The sequence below is a fragment of the Vicugna pacos genome, chromosome 11 (genome assembly GCF_048564905.1).
Source record: "Vicugna pacos chromosome 11, VicPac4, whole genome shotgun sequence".
In the NCBI taxonomy this organism is placed as follows: Eukaryota; Metazoa; Chordata; class Mammalia; order Artiodactyla; family Camelidae; genus Vicugna; species Vicugna pacos.
The window spans coordinates 34,125,580-34,149,026 of record NC_132997.1 but is presented as its reverse complement, the minus strand read 5'-3'; the positions used below and the strand labels follow the sequence as shown (position 1 = coordinate 34,149,026).

Genomic DNA, 23,447 nt, shown 5'->3' with positions numbered 1-23,447 from the left:
GCCTGGCTGGGGCTGGTGTTGGTGGTGCAGACATGAAAGCTGAGGGCCCAGGTGGCTGAGCTGGAAAGAGGGGGCTCTAGGCCCTGAAGAAGCCCCCAGGGTCTGGAACCCCCAACCCCAGTGCTGATCTGAGGGGCAGCTGCCTGCGTGGCAGGGGCAGGACCCACCCCTCTCCTGGGCTTGTCCCAGAGGAGCCTCCTGTCCCCAGAACTCTGTGCCTAGGATCCCACCCTGCTCCCCAGCAGAGGGCAAAGGGGTGGTGGGGGCGGAACGGGGGTCCAGCTGGCACCGGCTCCTCTGCTGAGTGCCCGTGCTCCCCCACCCCGCACGCCGGGCAGCTGGGGACACGCCTCTCCAGTACGGCCGGTGCTCCCTTCGGAGACACAGGGCTGCTGCCTTGAGCGCTCCTCTTACCCTCGCCTGAGAGCTCCGAGGTGTGACACCTGGGTGCCTTTCTTCACACTCTGGGCCATCTGCTTAGAAGGGGGACCCTGAGGGTCACACTGCTGACCAGCTGGGACCTGTGAGCACCACTGCACAGCCTGGGGACAGGATGTGGGAAGTTTCGGGGTGCTTAGAGGATTTCCCTGCTGCTCCAGGGAAAGCCTCCCCTAGTGGCCACAGGGCTGCGTAGGGGCAGTGAGGGGGGCGGGGGAGCCCAGAACTGAGGGCCCCAGTTCTGTTCCAGGAAGCTGCGCTCCCAGCAAACACGGTCTGGCTTTCTTCAGATTGTAGCAAGGAAGCCCTGCTCCTCTGGGCCTGGAGTTGGGGGCGGAGGGTCCTGGGCCCTCAGCCTACAGCAGCCAAGTGTGGGTAGAGGCCTGTCTGAGTAGAGTTCCCAGGAGAGCCCCAGACAGCCACCCCATCCCTAAGGCCTCCCTGTCTGCAGGCAGGGCCAGGGTGCAGATCCAGAGGGCATTGATCCATGTCAGACCAAACACTTCTGAGAACCCTTGGCCCTGGGCTCTGCTCCCTGCTCTCTTTCAGTCCACATCGTGACACCCCTTAGAGGCTGCACCACACAGCCAGGTGGCGGGGGCAAGAGGAAGTGGGACTGGGGGGCCCTGGTGTGGCAGGCAGTGACGAGGCCCACAGCTGGTTAGTGAAGGCACAGGGGCTTGCAGCAGTTTCTGATGCAGGATCCTGGGGCTAAGACAAGACCCGCACCCCACAGACAAGACCCCCACCCCACCACCATCAACCAAGCCCTGCCTCCCTGGCCAGTGAGGATCTGGAACAGAGCAAGCTTGGTGCCTGGCCCAGGGAGCACCGTGGGCTGGGCAGCCGACCCACTCAGGCCCACAGAGTCCCACAGACACCCAAGGCCGGGTTTACCCCCGTGTGGGGTGGGGCGGGTAGGGGAGAACCCCAGCAGAGGAAGTCTGCCAGGGGTCGAGCTTATCAGGGGAGGCTTCTGCCAGCGACTGTGAAAAGGTTTGATCTGTGCCTTGCATGGCGGGCGGGCAGGATTTGGGTAGCAGAGAGAGAGGAGGAAGGGCATTGGAGGTGAGGTGAACCACGCAGAAGGTGATGTTGGGCCTGGGAGGCAGCTGGACCAGGTGGGGGAGCAGGCCGTGACCATACCAGGGGGCTGTGCCAGGCCTGACCTGCTCTTTGCCCTCTCTCTGTCTCTTTTCTTCAGAGGACGTACATCTTCACGTTTCTCTTGAGCTCCCGGGTCTTCATCCCCCCTCATGACCTGCTGGCCCGTGTGGGGCAGATCTGCCTGGAGCAGAGGCAGCAGCTGCAGGCTGGGTCTGAGAAGGTAAAGGCGTGCTGTCTGTTTCTGTGGCCCTGGCTTCCCCTCTCGCTCACTCTCTGGAGAGAAGCCTGCTCAGAGGAAGCTGGCAGGATAGGGGCTGGCTGAGCCCGGCCTTGGGGCCCTCCCTGATGGGGGCAGGTGTGCTGGTCTCTGCAGGCCTCCTGACATATGTGGGGCCGGGCTCCCCAGGGTCTGCAGGGGCCCACACAGAGCTGAGCACACCTCCCAGGGTGCTGGGTGTAACTGCTGTTGGCGGGTGCGCACCCCTTCCCTGGAAAGGGCCACAGCAGACAGCTCTGCCAGCTCTCCTGGTCAGTGCCAGGACCCCCAAAAGGGAGGGTCCACTACAGCTGGTGGAGAAGAAGCCAGTGGGGCTGGAGTTTCCAGTGACTCAAATAGGGCTGTTTGCCACTGTCGTTTCTTCTGGTTGAGTCAGGCTTTGGGCAGTCAGGATGGTCAAGAAACCATGGCTCATCTCTGAGGGCCTGGGGGTAGGGGCCAGGGGCCAGGGACCAGGGGTGAGGCTTTTAGAAGCCCAGGGTCTGGTGCAGAAGGAGAGGTGGTGGACGTACTGTCAAAGGGCTGGCAGGGCCTATTCTGGGTTTTGGCAGAGCGTGGCCTGTTCTGGCTCACTGGTGACCTGTTCCTCCCTGAGGCCGGGCCTCTTGCCCCTGGAATTTTGCAGCAAAGGCCTTGAACGTCCATACCCTCTTTAGAGTCTCCTCTCCAGAGGGGCTCCTGTCCCAGAATGTGCTGGGCAGGGATGGAGACAGGCATCAACTGCAGCCTGGGGTTCAGGAGAGGTTCCTGAAGGCATGGGTGGAAAGAAGCCAGATCAGGGTGAGTGGGGGATGAAATTCTAGGCTGAGGGTCAGTGTGGGGACAGTAGAAGCCTGAGAGGAGCCTGGGGTGAGCCTGCAGGCCTTTGTGCGTGGTGACATGAAGGGCGGGGCCTCTGGGGAGGGAATGCAGGGATCAGGTTCCTGCTAAGTGTGGGGTCCTCGGGGCATCTTAGGGGAGTGTCCGCAAGCACTGGACTGTGATCAGGAGTGGCTGCAGGGGCCAGCTGGGAGAGCCTCCACAAGGCATGGGAAGCCATCACTAGGGGACTGGCTGGGGGTGTGGGTGGAATCGGGTCGGCTGAGGCAGTGCCAGGGGGCATGGATGTGGGAGGGGCAGGTAGATATAGGGATGGAGAGTTGGGTCATGTGGGAGCCGGGCCCTGTGGGCTGTCAAGGTCGGAAGGGTCCAGGTTGGGTAGGCGGGCACAGGGAGCTGGTCAGGGCCAGGGAGGAGCCAAGGCGGGCACAGGAGGGGTTTGGCATGTGTGAACCAGTGCTGGGCTGGGCACGGAGGACTGGCCAGGAGACTGCAGCCGAGCATCCGACACCCCCGCCTTGGGCTGTATGTGCGTGTGGACCTGGGCCAGCAGAAGTCAGGAAGAGGGTGCCTGGCATGTCTGTGCCTCTTCCCAGCCCTTGCCAACCTGCTTTTAACTGCGAAGAGGCAGGCTAGAGTCTCTTGCTTAACATTAGTGATTTTGCTTGGTTCTCAGTGAGTTCTTTTTTATGCATAACTTCTAATTACAACAAGTAAAACTCTTTTTTTATGTCATGGTAGCGTTAGGACAGTTTTTGAATATGAATTTAAGTGAAAAAGAGCCAGCTTAAGGGGAAAATGGAGCAAAGCAGGTGTAACAAAGCCGCAGGTATGCAGGGCCGGGGACGCCCTACCTGCAGCTCTGACCCCAACGTCGGGATGGAGGACAGGTCCTGTGGGGGATGGGTGGGAGGGTGTCGCAGAACTGGGGGGGTGAGGGGCACGTTCCCACTTGTCATCTCTCACCCACTCTAGAGGGTTAGCCCTCACTCTGTGCCCTGCCATCCCAGGTCAAGCTGAAGTCCTTCTCAGCTAAGATCGTGCAGCTGCTGAAGGAGTGGACGGAGGCCTTCCCCTATGACTTCCAGGATGAGAAAGCCATGGCGGAACTGAAGACCATCACTCACCGGGTCGCTCAGTGTGACGAGGTGAGGACCCGGGCAGAGTTCCTTGTCTGGGGGAGGGTGGGTCTTCGGGGCAGCTCTGTGTGTGGCCCCCTTTGCTGTACTCTCCCAAGAGGACCGCAGGTGGCTCCGTTTGCCCCCAGCCCCATGACGACAGCTCTGCTGGCCGGCAGCAGGCCGGACTCACCCTCAGCGTCCTCAGCTTGTGGCCTGAGCGGGATGATCCTGGGCCCCACCTTCTGCTGCCCCGGGGAGGGGGGTGGAGTGGGGGCCTGGTGAGAGGCTGTAAGAGCCTGCCCACCTCTGCTGGCTCCCAGCTCACTCCTGGTCTTCAGTGTTGAGAAGGGCCCCTCCAGGGAGGTGGTGGGCTCGCCTCCAGCCCACACTGAGCGGGAGCCGGGGCCTCCATGATGGAAGTGCTCCTGTGCTCAGCAGCCTCTACCTGCCTGGAGGGCTCAAAGTCCAGGGAGAGTTTGGGGAGGGGCCAGGGCTCCCCTCACCCAGGGAAGGAAGGCCTGGTCCTGGAGGAAGCCCTTCTAGATTCCCTCATCCCTACTGTGGGCCCCTCCTGCTGGGAGGAGGTCACAAGAAGTAGCTCAGCTGCCACCACCAGGAAAGCCATGCTCCTCAGACCCGGAAGCCTAGCCCTGGCCTTCAGCTCCCTTCCCCACAGGACAGTCAGCTGAGCCACCCTCCCCAGCAGTCCTCGAAGGAGCCCACACTGTACCCCGCTCTGGCATCAGCAGCCCAAGTCTTCATGGCAGGTCTGGGTGGGTGATGTGGGCTCGACGGTAGGCAAGTCCCTGGAAATGAGATGGGCCCCTCCAGGGCGGCGCTGGTCTTGCCACCAGCCCACGCCAGCATCTTCTTCACCCCCTGCCCCTCTCAGGAGAATGGCACGGTGAAGAAGGCCATCACCCAAATGACGCAGAGCCTGCTGCTGTCCCTGGCTGCCCGGAGCCAGCTTCAGGAGCTGCGTGAGAAGCTCCGCTCACCGGCCGTGGACAAAGGGCCCGTCCTCAAGGCCAAGCCGCCAGCTGCTCAGAAGGACATCCTGGGCGTGTGCTGTGACCCCCTGGTGCTGGCCCAACAGCTGACTCACATCGAGCTGGTCAGTGATGCAGTGTGCCCTTCCCAGGACGGGTTTGGGGCATATTCATTGGCACTTACCCAAGGCCACTGGCCCCCGGCACCTTCACACCATGGTGTGCAGGGCCTCCCCCACCAGTCAGACTGGGGTGTCAGGTGAAGCCTGCCTGCCAGTTCTGACCACTGCCTCTGGTGTGTGTGTGTGTCCACCTGCGCACCACCCATCCCCAGGATCACAGCAGCCCCGTATTAATGGGAGGGGCTGAGGACATGGGGACTGCAGTGGCCACAGGATGGAGGACTGACCCGGGAAGAGATGAAGGGTTTCAAAGGGAAAGGCAGCCTCTTCCCACCGCTTCCCCCGCCCCAGTCACCTCATCCTGCCTGTGCCTTGGGCCCTCCCAGGGGCGGGCCTTCTAAACTCCTGGGGTACATCTTGTGGCGGGGGCTTGCCCATGGGCTGGATGTTCTGATCAAGGAGGGGCTGTGGCTGTGGTGCACGCCTGCAGGAACGTCTTGACTGCTGCTCTGAACGTTCCTTACACCCCGAGGGTGGGCCTGCCTGAGGATGGCAGGCATGTCACCCTTCCTGTACTGTCTCCTCACTCCACCCTAGGAGAGGGTCAGCAGCATTCACCCCGAGGACCTGATGCAGATCGTCAGCCACATGGACTCTCGGGACAAGCACAGGGTGAGGGGCCGCAGTGTGCTCTGGGGTGGCCTGAGGGTGGGCCTGACACCTACGCCTGGGTGGGTGGGGGACTCCCCGAGCACGTCTGAGCACCTCCACAGTGATGGGCCTCACAGCCTGACGGGCATGGGTCCTGCCTCCTAGCGCCTGCTCCAGGGGGTGGGTGGGTGGCCATGCAGGGTGATGCGTGCTGGGAGGGAGCCCAGCATTCCCAGAGGCCTAGGGAGCCAGCCTGGCCTCCAAGCCTAGCCCTGGGGGCATCCTGGGAGATCCTGCCTGGCCAGTGGCAACCCCCCTCTGCCCTCGGCTTTCACAGTCTCCCCTTCTGGCCATGACTCCTGCTCCTTGGTGTGGGGATGGGGCTGCGGCAGCACCCACTGGCAGGGTCCTCTGGCTCCCTGTGACTTGCCGTGTCCCCCCAGTGCCGAGGGGACCTGACCAAGACCTACAGCCTAGAGGCCTACGACAACTGGTTCAATTGCCTCAGCATGCTTGTGGCCACCGAGGTGTGCCGGGTAAGTGCCGTGTGGTGGACACGGGGGAGCGCCATCTCCTGTACCCTCTGATGATGGAACTTTGAAAGTGGAGACAGGAAGCTTTTATTGCCAGGGTTGCCCCGACTCCCACCACCCCCACTTCCAACAGCGATGCCTTAAATTGCAACAGAGGCCTACCCACGGAGTGCACCCTGTGCCAGGCATAGTCTGCAAGTCAATTTGGGGCTCCCTTGGTCCTCTGCCCTCCTGCCCCTCTGCCTGGCATCAAAAATGCCCCAGCTGCATTTCCTGCCTCTGCAGCCTGCGAGCATCCCCTCACCCCAGATCTGACAGCTCTGTGGGCCCAGGGCGGCTCCCATCTGGGCCACCTTTCAGGCGCTGGTGCCAGAGGGGACAACCCCCAGTCAGGCCCACGCTGAGCAGCCTGGCCGCCTTCCAGGTGGTGAAGAAGAAGCACCGGACCCGCATGCTAGAGTTCTTCATCGATGTGGCCCGAGAGTGCTTCAACATCGGGAACTTCAACTCCATGATGGCCATCATCTGTGAGTGTGCGGGCCCAGGGGGTCCCCACCCAGCTCTGTCTGGCCCGCCCTCACCCCACCTGTCGTCCCCTGCAGCTGGCATGAACCTCAGTCCCGTGGCGAGGCTGAAGAAGACGTGGTCCAAAGTCAAGACGGCCAAGTTCGACGTCTTAGAGGTAGGTGGCCTAGCTTTGTCCTGCCGTCGTGTCAGCCAGCCTGGCTGCGCCACCACGAGGAGGCAGGCAGCCTGTGCTCTCCTTGGCCCTTGGGAACTTCAATCAGAACTGGCATCGCCTAAAGCAAGTTCTGGGGAGTGGTTAGTAAAGAGTTTGACAAAAGCAGGCCCACAACTCCAGGCTGGACAATGCCAACTAAGCGGCGACCGCCCTTTCCTGGCTCAGCGTCTCATGGTCCGGGATCCTCTGGGTGGCCCAGGGGCTGACAGGAGAGCCCACTTACAGCCTTGCCCAGATGTATTTGATCACAGAATCTGGTTTTTGGCAAATGTGTGTCTTGAGGATCTGGTCAGGTTTGGGAGGTATCAGCCTAAGCAGAAGGGCAAATGAGGGTTTTGAAAGGAAGGAGGTGAGACCCAGACTCAGCAGGACAGGGATGAGGTGTGTGTGAACTGTGAGATTTCTCTACAGCGTTCTCGATGATGCTTGCACCCAAACCCAGAAGGCCCTGGCCCAGTGCTCAGCCCTCAGCCAGGTGCTTCTGGGATTCCCTCCTCGATGCTCACTCCTGGAAAGGAGGCTTCTTCTGGGGACAGTCCGGGGCTACCTGGAGCTGTTTCTTGCAGAGTGTCCTGAGCAGGTCTGAGGGGCGCAGGGAAGCACTGCCCACCACATCCTCCCGTCTTCCCGCAGCACCACATGGACCCATCCAGCAACTTCTGCAATTACCGTACAGCCCTGCAGGGGGCCACACAGAGGTCCCAGATGGCCAACAGCAGCCGGGAGAAGATCGTCATCCCCGTGTTCAACCTTTTCGTTAAGGACATCTACTTCCTGCACAAAATCCACACCAACCACCTGCCCAATGGGCACATTAACTTCAAGGTCAGCTCAGCGCCTTCATGGTCTAAGGGGAGGGGGCCGGCTCTCCCAGCACAGGGTAGGGCAGACCTCCTGGCCTTGCTCCAGGAGAAGCAGAATCCATCTTTGCCATGAGAGCTGTAAGGCAGTGGCCCTGTGGCAGAAGGGCCGTTAAGGACTGACAGCTCTAGTATGGTCGTGGGTGCCATTTGACCTCAAGGTGTGAGGATGGCCCCAGCTCTTCTGGGTGGATGATTACAGGGCTATTTACAGGGCTAGGAGCCACAGGGAACCTGTATCTTGGTCCCAGCACTGACCCCACCACGGAGACAGAGAAGGGGCCACTCCTGGGGGTTTGTGGGTCAGGAAGGCTTTTGGCAAGAAGGGACTTGGGCAGGGAGAAAGCAGCAGAATTCCAGATGAATGCTTACAGGTACCTGGCCAAAGGCAGGAGGGTAGGACAAAGGTGACTGGGGAGTGCAGGGGGAGCTGGGCTGTCCTGTGTTCACCTCACACAGGGAAGGGGAGGGAGTCCTGGATTCTTACCTGGGCCCCAAAGAGTGAGATCAGGCGTGTTCTGGTTGGTGGTACCACGCTGGGTGTGGCTGAGATGCCTGCCTCAACCTGGAGTCACAATTGCAGACCCTTTTGGGGCCCCTGCGCTGGGGAAGCACAGACGCTGCAGCAGCCTGATGGCTTAGGTAGAGGGCAGGGACAGAGCTGCCCTGAGGACACGTGCTGGCTCTGATGTTGCACAGAGTGCTTCCGTGGCCACAAAGTCAGCTCTGTAGGGCCACTGTCCCATCTCGCTGGGACCAGGGAAGTAAGCAGCAGACTGAAATCGGAGCCTGTATCCCCTGCCCTAACCAAGATTTTCAAGCTTATGGTGACAAATGAACATCCAGTTGGTCTTCCGCCCCTTCAGAAATTTTGGGAGATCTCCAGACAGATCCATGAGTTCATGACATGGACACAGGTAGAGTGTCCCTTCGAGAAGGACAAGAAGATTCAGAGTTACCTGCTGACAGCTCCCATCTACAGCGAGGAAGGTGAGGGCCACCTCCCCACACTGTGCAGGTCACCCTGACTCCTTCCCCCGACCATGGTGCCATCTTGGGGTTGCCCTGGGAGGCAGGCCTGGTTGTTAGTCCCGCGCTATACTGGGGAAGCTCGGCTCGCAGAGGTGAGTGCATGAGGCTGGGTCGTGACAGATGACAGATTAAGAATAAAGGCAAGAAGAGGTCAGGCTCCCGAGGCCATTTGAGAGCCAGGGCAGGGTTGGGCCAGCGCTGCAGAACCAGAAAACTTCTCAGAGTTCCCAGGCAGGTATCCAGGAGTTCTAGGCCCCATGGGGCCTGGAACCCCACGCGGTGGAGACCTGTGGATGCGCCCAGGTCGTAAGTCCTTACCCGCCTGGTCCTGGGCCTAGCTCCAGCCCTGGACGGGAGTTTGAGAAGGGCTAACTGGTACAGGGGGTGGACTGACCACGTGTGGACATGGGTTCTGAGGTGCTTCTTGTCTCTCAGCTCTCTTCATCGCCTCCTTTGAAAGTGAAGGTCCTGAGAACCACATGGAAAAAGACAGCTGGAAGACCCTCAGGTAGGAGAACTCAGAAACAGCCCGGTGAGCCCCTAAGACCAGCCCCATGGCCAAGTCTACAAGGAAGGGAAAGGACAGGGTGGGGGGCAACCTGATGGAGCTGCGCACCTCTCCATGGACCAGGCAGAGGAAGGCATCCCCAGTTGAGGACCTGGGGTTTGAACGGCCCTGACTCCTCCCCTCAAAGACCAGTTCTTGGAAGCCGGGCCCTCCTCTAATAGCATGGGCCGGCCTGCTGCTTGCTCAGGGGAGGGGCCGGCCAGCCACCTGACCATTTCCTTGTGCCTTGCCCACCTTTAGGACCACTCTGCTTAACAGAGCCTGAAGGCACGGATGCAGCCTGCAGACCTGGACGAAGCACACATGTGTACCAAGTTTTAATCTTGATTGATATGGGTTGAGATGAGGAGGCCTCACTGGTTGGGGTCCATTTTGTATATAACTTTTATGAAAAAGAAAAAAAGAAAAAAGTATTTCATGCATCAACCTTTGGCACTTAACAAAGTTTTTTTGTTTATTTTCAATAACAGGGCAGGGCCCTGCTTTGGGGAGGGGTGGGGAAAGTGTATCATGGGAGATGGCATCCATGATAACATCTTATTCTAATGAAATGTAGATTTTTATTTTCTACTTTTGATTATTAACATCTTACAAAAAAATATTTTAAAAAACCCAACCAAAACCAACGTGAGCCCTGCCTACTTTCCAGCCAGTGTCTCTGAAGTCGGGGTTAGTGCCTTAGAGGGTACTGGAGGGCCGGTCTCCCGCTCCGTTCTCTAGCCCACAGCCAGTGCCGCTGGGAGGCGCAGGGAAAGCTTTGCCCTGGACCACAAGGGCGCCTGCCCTCAAAGCCTGGGCCAGCGAGGTTCCGGCAGGAGGGGCTTGGGCGGCCGGGAGGTCTCGTTTGCATAGTTCTGGAAGTGAACCTTGAATACGGGCTTTCCGAAGTTTACATTTTCATTTTCCTTTATCAGGGATTTACGGGGGTCTGGGGGGGAGGGCAGGGGGACACCTGGCAGCATATTTTCTGTCGGGATATGTCTGGCAAATTGTTCTTCAGCTACATTTTAGGAAAAGAGATCTGAAATAACCTAAGGGGGAGAGTCGTGGAATTGTCAGTTTTCCAGGCTATAACTGAAAGACACACTTAGGTGCAATAAAGCGAACACAAAATACAGTTAAGGATGGGGACATTCAAAGCTGTCTTGAAGCCCAAGAACAGAGTGAAAAGAAGCAACTCACAAGTCAGTATCCTCCCTCCCTCTGGGTGGGGGCCTCCCCTAATAGAATCTGAAACACAGAAAGTTAGCCAGGCCAGTAATGCTGGAGCCCACTCACATGAAACTGCCCAACACGTAGAGGTATTTTCTACACCCAAACTTGAGGAGTACACTCCGTTTTCTGTCTGATGTCCTGGCCATGGGACAGTGATGGCCCTGCTCCCTCGAAGGCCAGAAGTGGGCAATCCACGCTGACTCCATCTCCCTCACAGCGTGGCTTTCATTCTGTACAAGCAGACTGGGAACCACTCACCCTCGTTTCTCTCCGCACGCCTGGCTTCCACCGGAGCCTCCAGCTGGGAGGCCTGGGTGAGGACGGGTCAGCTAGTTGCTAATTCCCAAAACTCCTAGGAGAGCCTGGAGATGCGAAGGCGAGGCTTCAGGAGGGAGGTGGCTCCATGATCCGCTGGTGACATCACCCTCAGCCCTGGGTGGAGCAAGGATGTTTACACTGTATTGTCACAGTGTTTTTGCACTTTTCAGATGTTCTAGATAGTACATATTGCTTTGTTTATGTATTTGAGATAAAGAAAGGTTTAAAACTTGAGAATATATATTTGGAATACAATGTGAGAACATTTTCTGTACACGTGTCAAGGAGCTTTCACATCAATGTGCGCGTCCCTGGCTTGTCAGTTCCAGTACCTATCTGACAGTGTCTACATTTGCTACTTTATTTTCCCAATTTGATACAGACCCTAACTATGATGTTTTGGTATTTCGAGGTGAACTCTGAGTATAAAGCTGTACCATACATAATGCAGGGTGGCAGTTGTTGGTGTGACTGGACATACTTGCATCAATAAAAGAACATGTTGCTCCCCTCGTGTGCCTGTCCTCTGTGCGTGGCTGCTGAGGGTGGGTGGCTCTGATGCTGGCAGGAGGCACGGGGATGCCCAGCTGGGGAGGAGGATGAGGCTGCCCGGGCCCACCACCGCCTTCCAAAGATGGAACAAAGAACCCTCACCTCCACGTTCTGACAAAGGGCTTTTCAAATAAACAAGGCAAAACAAGACAAAGTTGTACAAGAGGCATGTTCTGGTCCTGCTTTCCTCAAAGAAAGATCCAGAAAGCTATTGAATTACATAGTCATGTCAGTTCAGGAAACCTACCTGAGTTGGCTGTAAAGGGTCCTTTACTGCAGGACTAATCAGAACCTTTGGTGTCCACGGGCGCTGTGTGTCAGCTGGGGAGTACCCACTGGCATCTTTCTGCAGAGCAGCCTGCAGAGTGCAGTTCTGTTTCAGTGAGTCACACTCAGGGGCTCTAGAGAGAAGGGATTTGTTGAGGGGCACACGAGAGCTTGTGGAGTTGAAGGGAACACTAGGATGGAAGCTGAACTCCCGCGTGTTTCTCTCTGGCCTGTCACACAGGCCAGGCTGGATGCTGTCTGCTCGTTACAGCTCAGAGCTGACTCAGCCCACCAGAGCAGCGCTGCCCACCGGAGAACTTTCTGGGGTGATGGAGTACTCCATAGCTGCATCATCCAGTCTGGTAGCTACAGAGGTACTGACCACGGAAATGTGGTCAGCGCGACTGAGGAACAGAATTTCTAATCTTACTTATGTTTACATAGCTAGTGGCTACTGGCAGGAGGCTCAGCTTGTGGGGCCTTGTCACCTGCTACCCCTCCAAGTGCCTCGTGCAGTGGACTGCACACAGTAGGTGCTCAGGTGGAGCAAATGAGGACCCCTATGAGGATGCATGAGTGAGTTTTGGGTAAGTGACACCACTTTTTAGGTCCTTCCGTTCAATGGTATCTTTAATTTCTTGGTAAGGCTATTTCTGGAAGTTTCTAACTACCTCAACTGAAGAAGGGGCACGTCATTTAGTCTGGGTCTGACTCAGAGCTTGAGCTGGGAGCGGGAGGCGAGCTGGCTTGGCTAGCCACAGCACTGTCCTTCACCCGCGGAGTGGTCCCTCCAGGCAGTGCCTCTCCAGGTGTGGGTCCCAGACCAGCAGCAGCATTAGCAACACCAGACACTTGGTTCACAATGTTCTCAGGGCCCCACTGCAGACCTGCTGAATGGGAAACATGGGAGCTGGGGGGCCCGGGCGAGTCTGAGATGCTCTCCCAGCAGGTTAAGTTTCTGCAGGAGTCGGCAGGGCACTCTACTGCCCCGCCACTAGCCTCACCGTCCTGCCCGCACCTCCTCCATGCACTCGCCGTCCTTTCTCACACATTCTCTGAGTCTCCTTCCATCCTCTTGGTGGGTGGCGCTTGTGCTCCTCCGGGCCCTGCCCCACCTGCCACATCACACTGTTGGCATCCGTCTCATGCACTGGAGTCTCAGTCTCTCTGTGTAGGAGCCTCTTGTCAAGTATCCGTGTGGCCAGTGACCAGCACGGTGTGTGGTTCTTAACAACACCATGGATGACTGAGTGCTAGCTTTTCCCCACATTTCAGGAACAAATCTATGTTACAGCGTCAGATGTGACATGAAGATAAGCTAGGGATCTCTACTAAGGCTCAGAGACTTCTGTGACATACTAAGAATTTTTGTGAAATATACACCTACCACACCTATACGTTTGTAAAATGTGTGACATGTCCCTCAGGGAGGCAAGATAGGATCAGTGTAAGAGCAAGGAATCAAGAGCTACACTGTGGATTTGAGTCCTAGTCTTCAGTTCCCAGCTGGGTACGCTGAGACTACTGTCTACCTTGTTAAGCCTCCATTTTCCCATGATTAAAATGGAATTACACTACTCTCTATCTCATGGGGTGGTTGTAATGTTATATGGCAGGAAGTGCAACGCCTCGTTGTTTAGAAGCAGTCAGTGTTAGCTGTGTACCAGCAGTGGTGCCCTAATGAAACTAAATGCCACTTTGCCCACAGAGAGAGGAATCTGGGAAAAGTGAAACAAAGGATTGTAAGTGCCCTTCTAAGGTATAACTGAAGTCCTGGTCATTACAAATGTATTCTAACACTACCAAAAAACACTCAAGTGTCAAGTTTAACCAACATATAAACATGTATGAGAAAAAATTCACACAAAGTTGTGATTCAAAACCACTTTCTAAATGAAAAACTGACTACCCATCTATAGGCTGGTAACATTAGATCATGCCAACATAATTTCTATCTTTATTCTCAAAAAGGAAGTCGTGACACTGTGAGGAAGGCGAGGGGCTGCCAAAATTCCCCACAAAAATCTATCTCAACATATCCAGGACTCTCAGGTATGGAACTTCAGCAACAATGTCAAGGGAACAATACTGTCAGGAATGTAAGAAGTTGAGCACTTGTCCATTTCTGGTAGCATGAAGAGAAAGTGGCTTGCCTATTGAAATCAACTGATAAACTTATACAAAATTTTAACATCCAAATCAAAGTGTGAACCCAGAGCTTCCATTTTTCAATCCACAAGGGGGACAGAGAAGAAAGTTCAGGGCCTGCTTGAGAAATTACCAAAGTGTAACACAGAGAGACAAAGACTGGAAAACACAAAATAGGTTAACAGATGTGGAGGATACTACTGGTTTAACGTATGTTATCATGTTATAGAAGGAAAGAGAGAGAGAATGAGGAAGAGACAATGAAAATGTAATAGCTAGAAGCTTTCAGAACTGACAAGAGACAATCCCAAAAGCCCAAAGATTCTTAAGCAGGATCAGAAAAAAATAAATCTGTGCCCTCAGACATATCATAGTGATACAGAACAGAGGTAAGAAGAGATTTTAAAGACAGCCAGAGAAAACGACAGTTGATTTCTTTTTCACTTTGGAGTAGACAAAGGTGGTTAAAATTAGACACCAAAATTACTAGCCATAAAAGAAAACTGATAAACTGGACTTTTTATTAAAACTAAGAACTTTTGCTTATTAACAGATAACATGAAGAGAATGAAGAACAGTTCTCTGCCTGTGAAAAGATATCTGCAATATATAAATCTGACAAAAGACTCATACACAGAATATAGAAGTAACTCCTATAGATCATTTTTTTTAAAAGCCAGTTAAAGAAAAAGGACAAAATCCTGGAATAGGCATTTCACAAACAGGATATCCAAATGGCCAATAAGCACATAAAAAGATACTCAACATCATTTCCCTGATGATAAACTAAAATCAAAAATGAAGTCACTGTACACACCTAACAGAAATTAGAGTCCAAATTAAAAACACTGAAAACATTGTGTTGGGGAAGATGTGAAGCAACTGTATCTCTCACATGTGGCTGGAAGGGGGTCAGTGATTTGAAAGGACTGAGACAAATCTGCCAACATCTGGTAAGGCTATTCAAGAAAAAAGAAAAAGAAAAGGCACAAGTCAACAGTATCAGGAACGAAAGAGAGGCTATCACTGTAGACCCTTATATATGACACAGATAACAAGAGGATATGGCAAATAACTTTGTACATTTCATCTAAAATTTCAAATTTATCAGTATAAATTCCTAGGAAACAGGACCTTACCTAAATTAACTCAATCAAAACCGACTCTAGAAGAAATAGAAAATCTGAATAGTTCTACAAGCATTAAATAAATTAAACCAGTGATCAGAGATCTTCCCATATAGAAAAAGTTCAGGTCTAGGGGCCTTTCAGGCAGTTTTGCCAAATATTCAAGAAGAAATAATTCCAGTCTTATAAAACTTTTCTAGAAACACAGTAAGAAGGAACCCCCTAGTAAGAAGATACAGGTAATCTGACTCATGAACATAGATTAAAAAATGCCTGAAAAAATATATATACACATCCATACACAAATATATACAGACATGTAATTAAATGTGTTTGTGTATGCACGCAAACCAAATCCAGCAAAGTATAAGGCTAATGTAATACGTCATGACAAACTGGAATTTACCCGAGGAATGCAACGGTACTTTAGGAATTTGATTAACCCAATTCATCAATTTAACATATTAAAGATGGAAAAAATATATATGATCATCTCAACATACACAGTATTTGTTAAATGCTCTCAAGCATGATAAAAACTTGCCAAGTAGTAACAGAAGGTTAACTTTATTAACTTAGTAAAGAGTATTTATAAAAACACCAACAGGAAATACCTTACTTACTAATGAAACACTGAGAGTGTCCCCTTTGAAATCAGAAACAGAGGCAGGATGTCCACAATTATCACTTTCAGTCAACATTGCACAATAAATCCTAACAAGCACAGTAAGACAAGAAAAATAAAGATATAAATATTGAAAAAGGCAATCAGCAAGCAATGGAAGGAAGAAATCTTTAACTTGATACAGAGTATCTATCAGTAACCAAGGGAAAACTCATATTTAATGAGGTGACATTGGAAGCTTCACAGTTTTTACAATTTATAAAATGACAAGATTTCCCCCCTAAAATGGAAAACAAAAGTCAATGGAAACTCATCATGGAAATTTTTGAAAATACAGAAAAATCACAAAATAATATCTGATTTTCAAAAACAAAAATAAAAAAAACCCCAAAAAGATTTTGAAAAGAAACAAAACTTCTACTACTCATAGATACATGATTGTATAACAAAAAAATGCAAAAGAAACTAGAAACACATTATTAGAATTGTGTTTGGCAAGGTTGCTGAATACAAAAATTAACACACAAAAATGAGTTTGATTTCTAAATAGCAGAAACAGACAATAAAAATAAATAAAAGTTACAATGGCATCAAAAATGCAAACTACCTAAAAAAAACTAACAAATAATACATGTAAATCCACTGTGTGAAAAAGTATAAGATTTAATCGAAAAACAATAAAGACCGAAATAGAAATGCCATGTTCAAGGACTGGAAGGCTCCATATGATAAGAAATACACTTTCCCCAAAGTGATCTTACAGATTCAGTGAGATTCTACTCAAATTCACAAATGTTTTCAAGAAACTTAAGCTTATTCTAAAATTTACATGAAAGTGCAAAGGCTACAAATAGCCATGACAATCTTTAAGAACAAGGTGATGGACTAGCTCTCAGCAATGTCAGCTTCTATAGAGTTACAGTAACTTAAGACTGTGATGTAATGATGCGGTCATGGAAAGCCCAATGTGCTGAACAGATGAGAGCCAGCGTTAGGCCTGTGCACGTCTGACATCTGACGGATGAAAGTGGTTTTGCAGATCAGTGGGTAAAATACGGACTTCACAGTAAGGCAGCACTGGAAAAAAGTGAAATGAAATCCTTACCTCACACATCATACACAAACACCTCTTCCACTTAGATTAAAGACCTAACTGGGAAAAGCAAAGCCATGTATGAGGTATTCGGAAGATAATACAGAACAATAGCTTTAAGATATCCTTCTGTATTACAAGGTCATAAATCAATAATAAGTAGACTACATAAAGGAAAGAGATTAAGTAAACACATTAAAGTTAATTTTTATTCATCAAAAAGTACCATCGAGAATGGGAAAAGACAAATCACATCCTGTGAGAAGATATTTGCAAACATTTAACCAACAAGAATTGGTACCCAGAAGATGTAAGGAATTTCTGTGAACTGATAATAATGGGCAAAAAGACTGGAAATGCAAATTATAATAACAACTCATTCTTAAAGACCACTAAGATTAGCAAGAATGAATAAGCCTGACAAAATTAAGCATTACCAAGGATGCAAAGTGAATCTCTTATAGTGCTGGAGATGGTCCACTTTGGAAAGTAAGTTGAATGTGTACACAACCAATGACTTGGCATCGTTACTCCTAGAGAGATTCTCACATGCTCGTAAGAGACACGCACAGCAGTATTCAAGACAACATTGCTTGTGATAGCCAAAGCAAACAACAGAAAAACTACGAATGATCCAAATATCTATAAGCAGTAGCATAAACATTGTAGTATATTCATTTACTAGTCATAAAATGAATAATTTTGAGATTAACATGAGTGAACCTCAAAAACATCAATACTGAGAGAATGTATAATGAAATAATATGCATAAAAATTCAAAAACAGGCAAAATAGTCTATTGGGTAGAGATACACACACAGTTGGGAAAACTGTGAAGAAGAACAAGTAAAAAATTATCACAAAAATCAGGATAGTGACCATTACGAGTAAGGCTATGTGATCAAGAAAGGGTACACAGAGGTCTTTTACTGGTGATGTTCTATATCCTAATCTGGCGCATGGTGTTGGTGTTACTGTTCTTTAAAATACACAATTACAAGTCATACACTTTCCTGTATTTATGATTTTTACAACAGAAAGAAATTAACGTCACATTTGCATTTAACTTTTGGTAATAAAATACTTTATTGGTACCGTTTAATGTCAAAAACATAGTAATGTTTACACTGCTCAACTTCCATATTTAAATTAAAAGCTTGTTTTAAAAAACAGGAGAAAAGAAAAAAAATCATTTGATTCTGTCAAAAAACAAGCCACAACTCACCTTTGCAAATAATTAGGTTCTCTCATTTTAAATACCCTAATTCACTCGTCTTTACAATAAATAACTATAAAAGGAGACGATGGCCTGAACAATTTTGCAGAGAATATTTTACACATCTTTAAAAAACAAGCCTAAATGCTACCCCAACTTAAAACTTGTAAGAGTAATTAGTAAGAGTTATTGTAAAATTGAATTCATGTAGCACCAAGAAACACAGGATTTATAATATTTGAGATAATAAGAGTAATGATTTATCCTCCATGAATTTTCAGGGGTTTATATACAAATAGCAAGAATTCAATATAAGTCCCTTTTAAAAGGCAAAGGTTAAAAAATCTGTGCATGCCTCTCACCACGTCTCCAATTTGTTGAGCTAGCAATTGACCCTATGGTAAAAGACCCATGCGTGGTAAGTAACATAGTACGGTCCTATCTGAATATGATTTCTTATTCATCTTGTCTCATTCATGTAATTTACACCTCAATTAAAACACCACTCTATCTGCAAGTTATATATCTCCCTAAAATATCCTGCAATTCAGATTTCCATTTAGACAACCTTCCTCTCCTCCCCTTTCCTCGAATCAGTGTGATCTAATGGTATACCTCATTAAATTGTTTGGTCTTTCTCCCTTCAGTGAAACTCCCCCTTAACTCAAGGTATTATAATGCAAATACAGATGAAGCATAATTAATATATTAGAAAAAAAGGATAATAAGTACATATGGATCCATGCTAAATGAGACAATACAAAGCAAAAAACACACAGTACCATGCTATGCTCATCTATTCTGAACCACAAGAAGGAGCCCTGGCTCATGTAAACTGCTACTCCCAGACACCCCCAGTGTCCTGTACTCCAACATAATTATCTGTTCTGTTCAAGACATTTCCCTGTTTATCTCTGTTTGTTCAAAAAAGTCTATAGCAACTTTGACTCCTAAACCTGAATATAATGATAAATTAGGAACACGTTATATTTTTAATCAAGTCTAACCTAAGTATTTTCTCCTATTACCCATTTGTTTAAAAACAGATATTCAGGGGGCTAACCAACATAAAGTTGAGGGGTTTTTAAGCTCTGCCTTCTCTTGACTAGTTGGGGATTTCAGATGTGTCATTTAACTATCCTCTGCTTCAGTGAAAAAAGATTCTGCAAGCAACTGACCAAAGATCCTCATTTAAAAACCAAGCAGGTTGACCCAGTGGTCGGCAGGTGAAGAGCCCTTGTCGACACACTCCATCCACAACACTCCATCCTCCTGCAGGAACACGATCCCGACCCACCATCAGCACAACACATTCCATCCCTCAGCCCAGATGTACCCAGAACACACAGCAGAATATGAAGCCGGGTAGAAATTAACTCAAAACTACTCAGAACAAATACCAGATTTTGCTTTGTCAATGATTCCATAGTACAGTATTCTCACAAAACAGAGGCTTGTGTTACAACACTCCTCATACCAAGTTAAACTGTGAAAGTAAAGTCATGTCAGCAAGAACACAAAAGATAAGCATGTCTTCTCTGAAAGAGGCACTGCATCTGGAATTGGAATTAAGGCTAAATAAATAGTGCTGGTTTTTGGTTCAGACTAATGCGCCAATGATTACATTAACCACCAGCTTCGCTGTTTGTCCTGTATGCCTGTTTGTGAAGATGCGTCTCTATCTCCTCCCTGAAGACCAGCATTCCCAGGTGCGAGTGAGAGGCCTCGTTCATGGCTTTGGACTGGATGCACATGCGGTACTGCTCGGGGGTCAACTCATCAGCACAGCGTTTCTCATGCCAGAGGTGGAAAAGACCAGGGACTGGAGTCCGAATCACAATCAGGTCACCATGTAAGTATTTTCGATAAAGATGAACATCTTCTCCACCCCAACCTTTGACTTCCATGTCAAATCCACCTGTGGGATCAAAACTGACACTATTAAATAACTGCCTGATAAAGATGTAAACATTCTGCTTCAAATGAGAGGACATGGTATAGTCCAAAGACACCTAACAAGGAAATTCTTGTTTGGAAATCTGGTTACCAGCTGTATCTAGAAGCTCAAAGTCTGTTGTTGAAAGTATCAAAGTAAGATTAAATATTTGAGAATACTCTGCAAACTTCAAGGTTCTACATGAAATCTCTAGAAAGTCAAACAAAGGAGAAGGAAATATAAATCACCCATAACACCACCATTAATATTTTATTATGTTTTCTTTCAATCCTTTGAGATCCAAGTTTTTCTGGGTCACAAAAACTTTCCAGAGAGGAGAACTGAAGAAATGGCCAAGCTGGAAACACAAAATTGAGACTGGGCACACAGATGATTTAAAGCTACAGAAGTGGATGAAATTACTGGAGTTTAGAAGGAAAACAGGACCCAGGTCTAAACGCTAAGAAATGCTGATATCTAGAGGGTAAACAGGCAGAGAAAGGCAAGTCAGCAAAAAAGACTGAAAGATGGCCCCAGGGGAGGGAGACAGTTCTGGAGAATGTGCTATCACAGTAGTCAAGTAAGGAGAGCACCTTGAGGAAGAAATGGTCAAGCATGTGCTGCTCAATTAAGAACTTAAAAAGAATCAAGCAGACCTGGCAACATAAATGTAATTTCCAGCCTTACCTCAAATGAGGGAGACAGAGTTCAGACTATTTTCAAACTGGTTTAAGGTGAACTAACTTCTTAAAGAAGCATGGTAGATACAAGCTATTTTGAGTTTTTTTGAAGAGCTAGAAAGATTTTTAAAAACAGAGAAAAAAATTAATTCTTTAATTAAGAGCTAGGTTTCCAAATTATATCTTTTGTCAAATAATTCTAGGTCACTTAATTTCACACTCACAGGATGACTATCCTGAGATCACTGTAAAGGATACTTTAAATAGTCACAGCTGTATTCAATGCTGTGTCTGACATGTATGATCTTGGCTTTTCTTCCCTGTAAATATGAACCAGCTCTTCAAATATCAGAGATGGTGTAGATAGTGAGAACAAACAGAGGACTTCTGGTTTCTGATTCAGCATGTACAGAGCTTAGAAGTCATCACTCCATCCTGACAAGTAAAAAGCTGGGCAAACTGCAAAATCGACCACTCTTCTCAGATCCCTCAGAGAAACAAAGTCACAGAGCAAACTGCTGCTCTCCCCCAAAGTGAAGAGGCAGATGAGTAAGACAACCACAAATATTAGAGAAGAAACCCACAAGCAGAAATCTCCAGGGGAACCAGTACTGGGGCAGGAAAATCTGAACTGTAATTGATGAATTGCTAGAGGCTCAGTGGAAAAGTCTGAGCTGGAAACTCCAGGGGGCCCAGGCAGGGAGGGGCCCCTGCACTTCTGTAAGTTCACCTCTAGGTCTACCAGGTTCTCACAGTGAGGACTGGAGAAAAATCCCATAGTGCTTCCAGGAGGAGGAGGAAAGTAACCATTCTGAAATATGCCAGAGCATTTTGTTCTTCTTAACAAGGCCTGCCCTCAGGAAAAAATATTTTACCAGAGTCTAACCTATCTGGGGGAAAGGATATACTCAACTCCAGCCCACTCCAGCCATCCTGTCCCACCTAAGGTTAGAGCAGTGTCTGAGAAACAATTGTGAAGTTCACAGTCCAGACTCACAGGCTCACTAAAGGACTGAGACCTTATCACTGGACTATGGAACACTTCCTCTTCTTTCACATTTTTTACCATCACATCACTGAAGGCCTGTTTACGGCAATTTCCTTCACCCAGCACATCATGTTCAGCTATGAAGAAAAAAGTTAGGCAAACTACAAATCAAAAACAGTTTAAAGAGAAAGAGCAAACATCAGAACCAGACCCAGATATGGCAGGAATGTTGAAATTCTAGGACTGGGAATTTAAAACTGTGATTAATGCTAAGGACGCTAATGAAAAAAAGAGACAACACGCAGGAACAGGTGGGTAATGTAAGCAGAGAGAGAGGTATTCTAAGAAAGAATCATAAAGAAATGCTGAAGACAGAAAACAATGTACCAGAAATGAATATCTTTGAGGGGCTCACAAGTAGACTGGACTTAGCTGAGGAAAGAATCTCTGAACTTGAGGACACACGCATAGAGACTTCTAAAACTGAAAAGCAAAAAGAAAGAAGACTGGGGGAAGAGGGGAAAGAAGAATAGATAAAACGGAATAGGATATCCAAGAACTGTGGGACAACTAAAGAAGGTGTAACATATGTATAATGGGAATACCAGAAGGGGAGGAAACAGAGGAAGGAACAGAAGCTCCAAATGAAAGAGGCCAAACTGCAAACAAGTGCTGCTGAGGGCAGGGACCCCCTTTCTCACCCAGCCCACCTTCACAGGGCAGAGGCTCTACTACAGAAGGGAGTGTGGCCCTTCTGCTCCCACCTAATGTCCTGATAATAAAGTGGGGATGTCACACTGAGAGAAGTGTGACACTGTCTCTCCCCCAGCTCTGGAGCAGAGACTCAGAGACTTTTGTCAGGGGAAGGGGCAGTCCATAAGAACAAATGCTCCAGAGCTTTTCCCAAAAGAATTGACTTTATTTGAAACAGACTGCAGAAGTTCAGGCCAAAGGGGGTTCTTGACAAGGGAGATTTTGGTGTAAACAATTAAGAGGAGGCTTGTAGCCCTATGAAAGCAAGCTAAAATGTAGGCCAGCTAGTTTACCAGAGAGAAGCAGGGAAAGAGACAGCCAAGCAGAGCCCTCCTGGAGGCCAAACAAACCTCAAAGACTTGCCTCAAAAACTATTCTGGGTTCAATTTAATTGTTCAGACCGTGGAGCAATCTATGTCCCAGAGCACTGTCAAAAACAAGAGAACAATCAGTGAGCAAATGAGTGCAGCCTAATAGTCAGGAGTGTCACCAACAGTGGCAGAGAAAAGAGAGAGTCAAAGAAAGCCCTGCTAAATCCAGCACCATCCCAGGATGACTGTGCACATGCCCTGATGAGTGACACGAGAAGCTTCATGTTGTTGGGAGGGAGAGAGTGGGGAGACAGAATTCACTAAAATAGTAAAAGCCAATCAATAAATAAATCAGCAAAAACAAAACAAAATACAAACTCTGGACACAGTAGGAATCAATATCTAGAATCAAAACATTATCTAGAATGTCCACTTTCCAAAGAAGAAATTATGAGGTAGGTAAAGAAATAGAAAAGTGTGACCTGTGCACAGGAAGAACAGCAGGCAACAGAATCTGCCTGTGAGAGGGTCCAGATGGCAGTTTTAACAAAGATTTCAAAATAATCATTATAAGTATGTTCAAAAAATTAAAAGAAATCATGCATAAAGAAGTAACAGAAAGATGACAATGTCTCATCAAGTAGAGAATATTGATAAAGATAGGAATTATATATTAAAAAGAGAGAATTCTGGAGTTAAAAAGTACCATAACTCAAATGAAAAATTCTTTAGAGCAGCTCAACAGTAGATCTGAACTACCAAAAGAAGAGTCAATGAGCTTGAAGACAGATCAATTGAGATTATACAGCATGAAAAAGGAGAAAAAGAATGAAGGAAAACGAACAGTCTGGAGAAATGTGGGACACCATTAACTGTACTAACACGTATCTAATAGGAATACGAGGAGAAAACAATGAGAAAGGAGCAATAAGAAGTAACACAGGTCAGAAGGTGGTGAT

The 23,447-nt window shown here is 48.9% G+C and overlaps 2 protein-coding genes across 8 annotated transcripts in view; one reads left to right on the top strand and one right to left on the bottom strand.

Moving 5' to 3' along the window:
• The window catches only part of RASGEF1A (RasGEF domain family member 1A), an 88,068-nt gene extending 76,768 nt beyond the window's left edge, over positions 1–11,300 (top strand). For all 6 annotated transcript variants that reach the window (XM_072971092.1, XM_072971096.1, XM_072971093.1 and 3 more), the window contains 11 exons: positions 1,643–1,765; positions 3,652–3,789; positions 4,655–4,876; positions 5,471–5,545; positions 5,968–6,060; positions 6,482–6,584; positions 6,660–6,739; positions 7,433–7,624; positions 8,526–8,649; positions 9,127–9,199; positions 9,500–11,300. In XM_072971092.1, coding sequence (XP_072827193.1) covers positions 1,643–1,765; positions 3,652–3,789; positions 4,655–4,876; positions 5,471–5,545; positions 5,968–6,060; positions 6,482–6,584; positions 6,660–6,739; positions 7,433–7,624; positions 8,526–8,649; positions 9,127–9,199; positions 9,500–9,524 — 1,248 coding nt within the window. In that variant the 3' untranslated portion in view covers positions 9,525–11,300. The remainder of the gene's footprint in view (positions 1–1,642; positions 1,766–3,651; positions 3,790–4,654; positions 4,877–5,470; positions 5,546–5,967; positions 6,061–6,481; positions 6,585–6,659; positions 6,740–7,432; positions 7,625–8,525; positions 8,650–9,126; positions 9,200–9,499) is intronic.
• Positions 11,301–17,665: 6,365 nt separating this feature from the next.
• The window catches only part of CSGALNACT2 (chondroitin sulfate N-acetylgalactosaminyltransferase 2), a 45,897-nt gene continuing 40,115 nt past the window's right edge, over positions 17,666–23,447 (bottom strand). For both annotated transcript variants that reach the window (XM_072971088.1, XM_072971087.1), the window contains one exon: positions 17,666–19,738. In XM_072971088.1, coding sequence (XP_072827189.1) covers positions 19,446–19,738 — 293 coding nt within the window. In that variant the 3' untranslated portion in view covers positions 17,666–19,445. The remainder of the gene's footprint in view (positions 19,739–23,447) is intronic.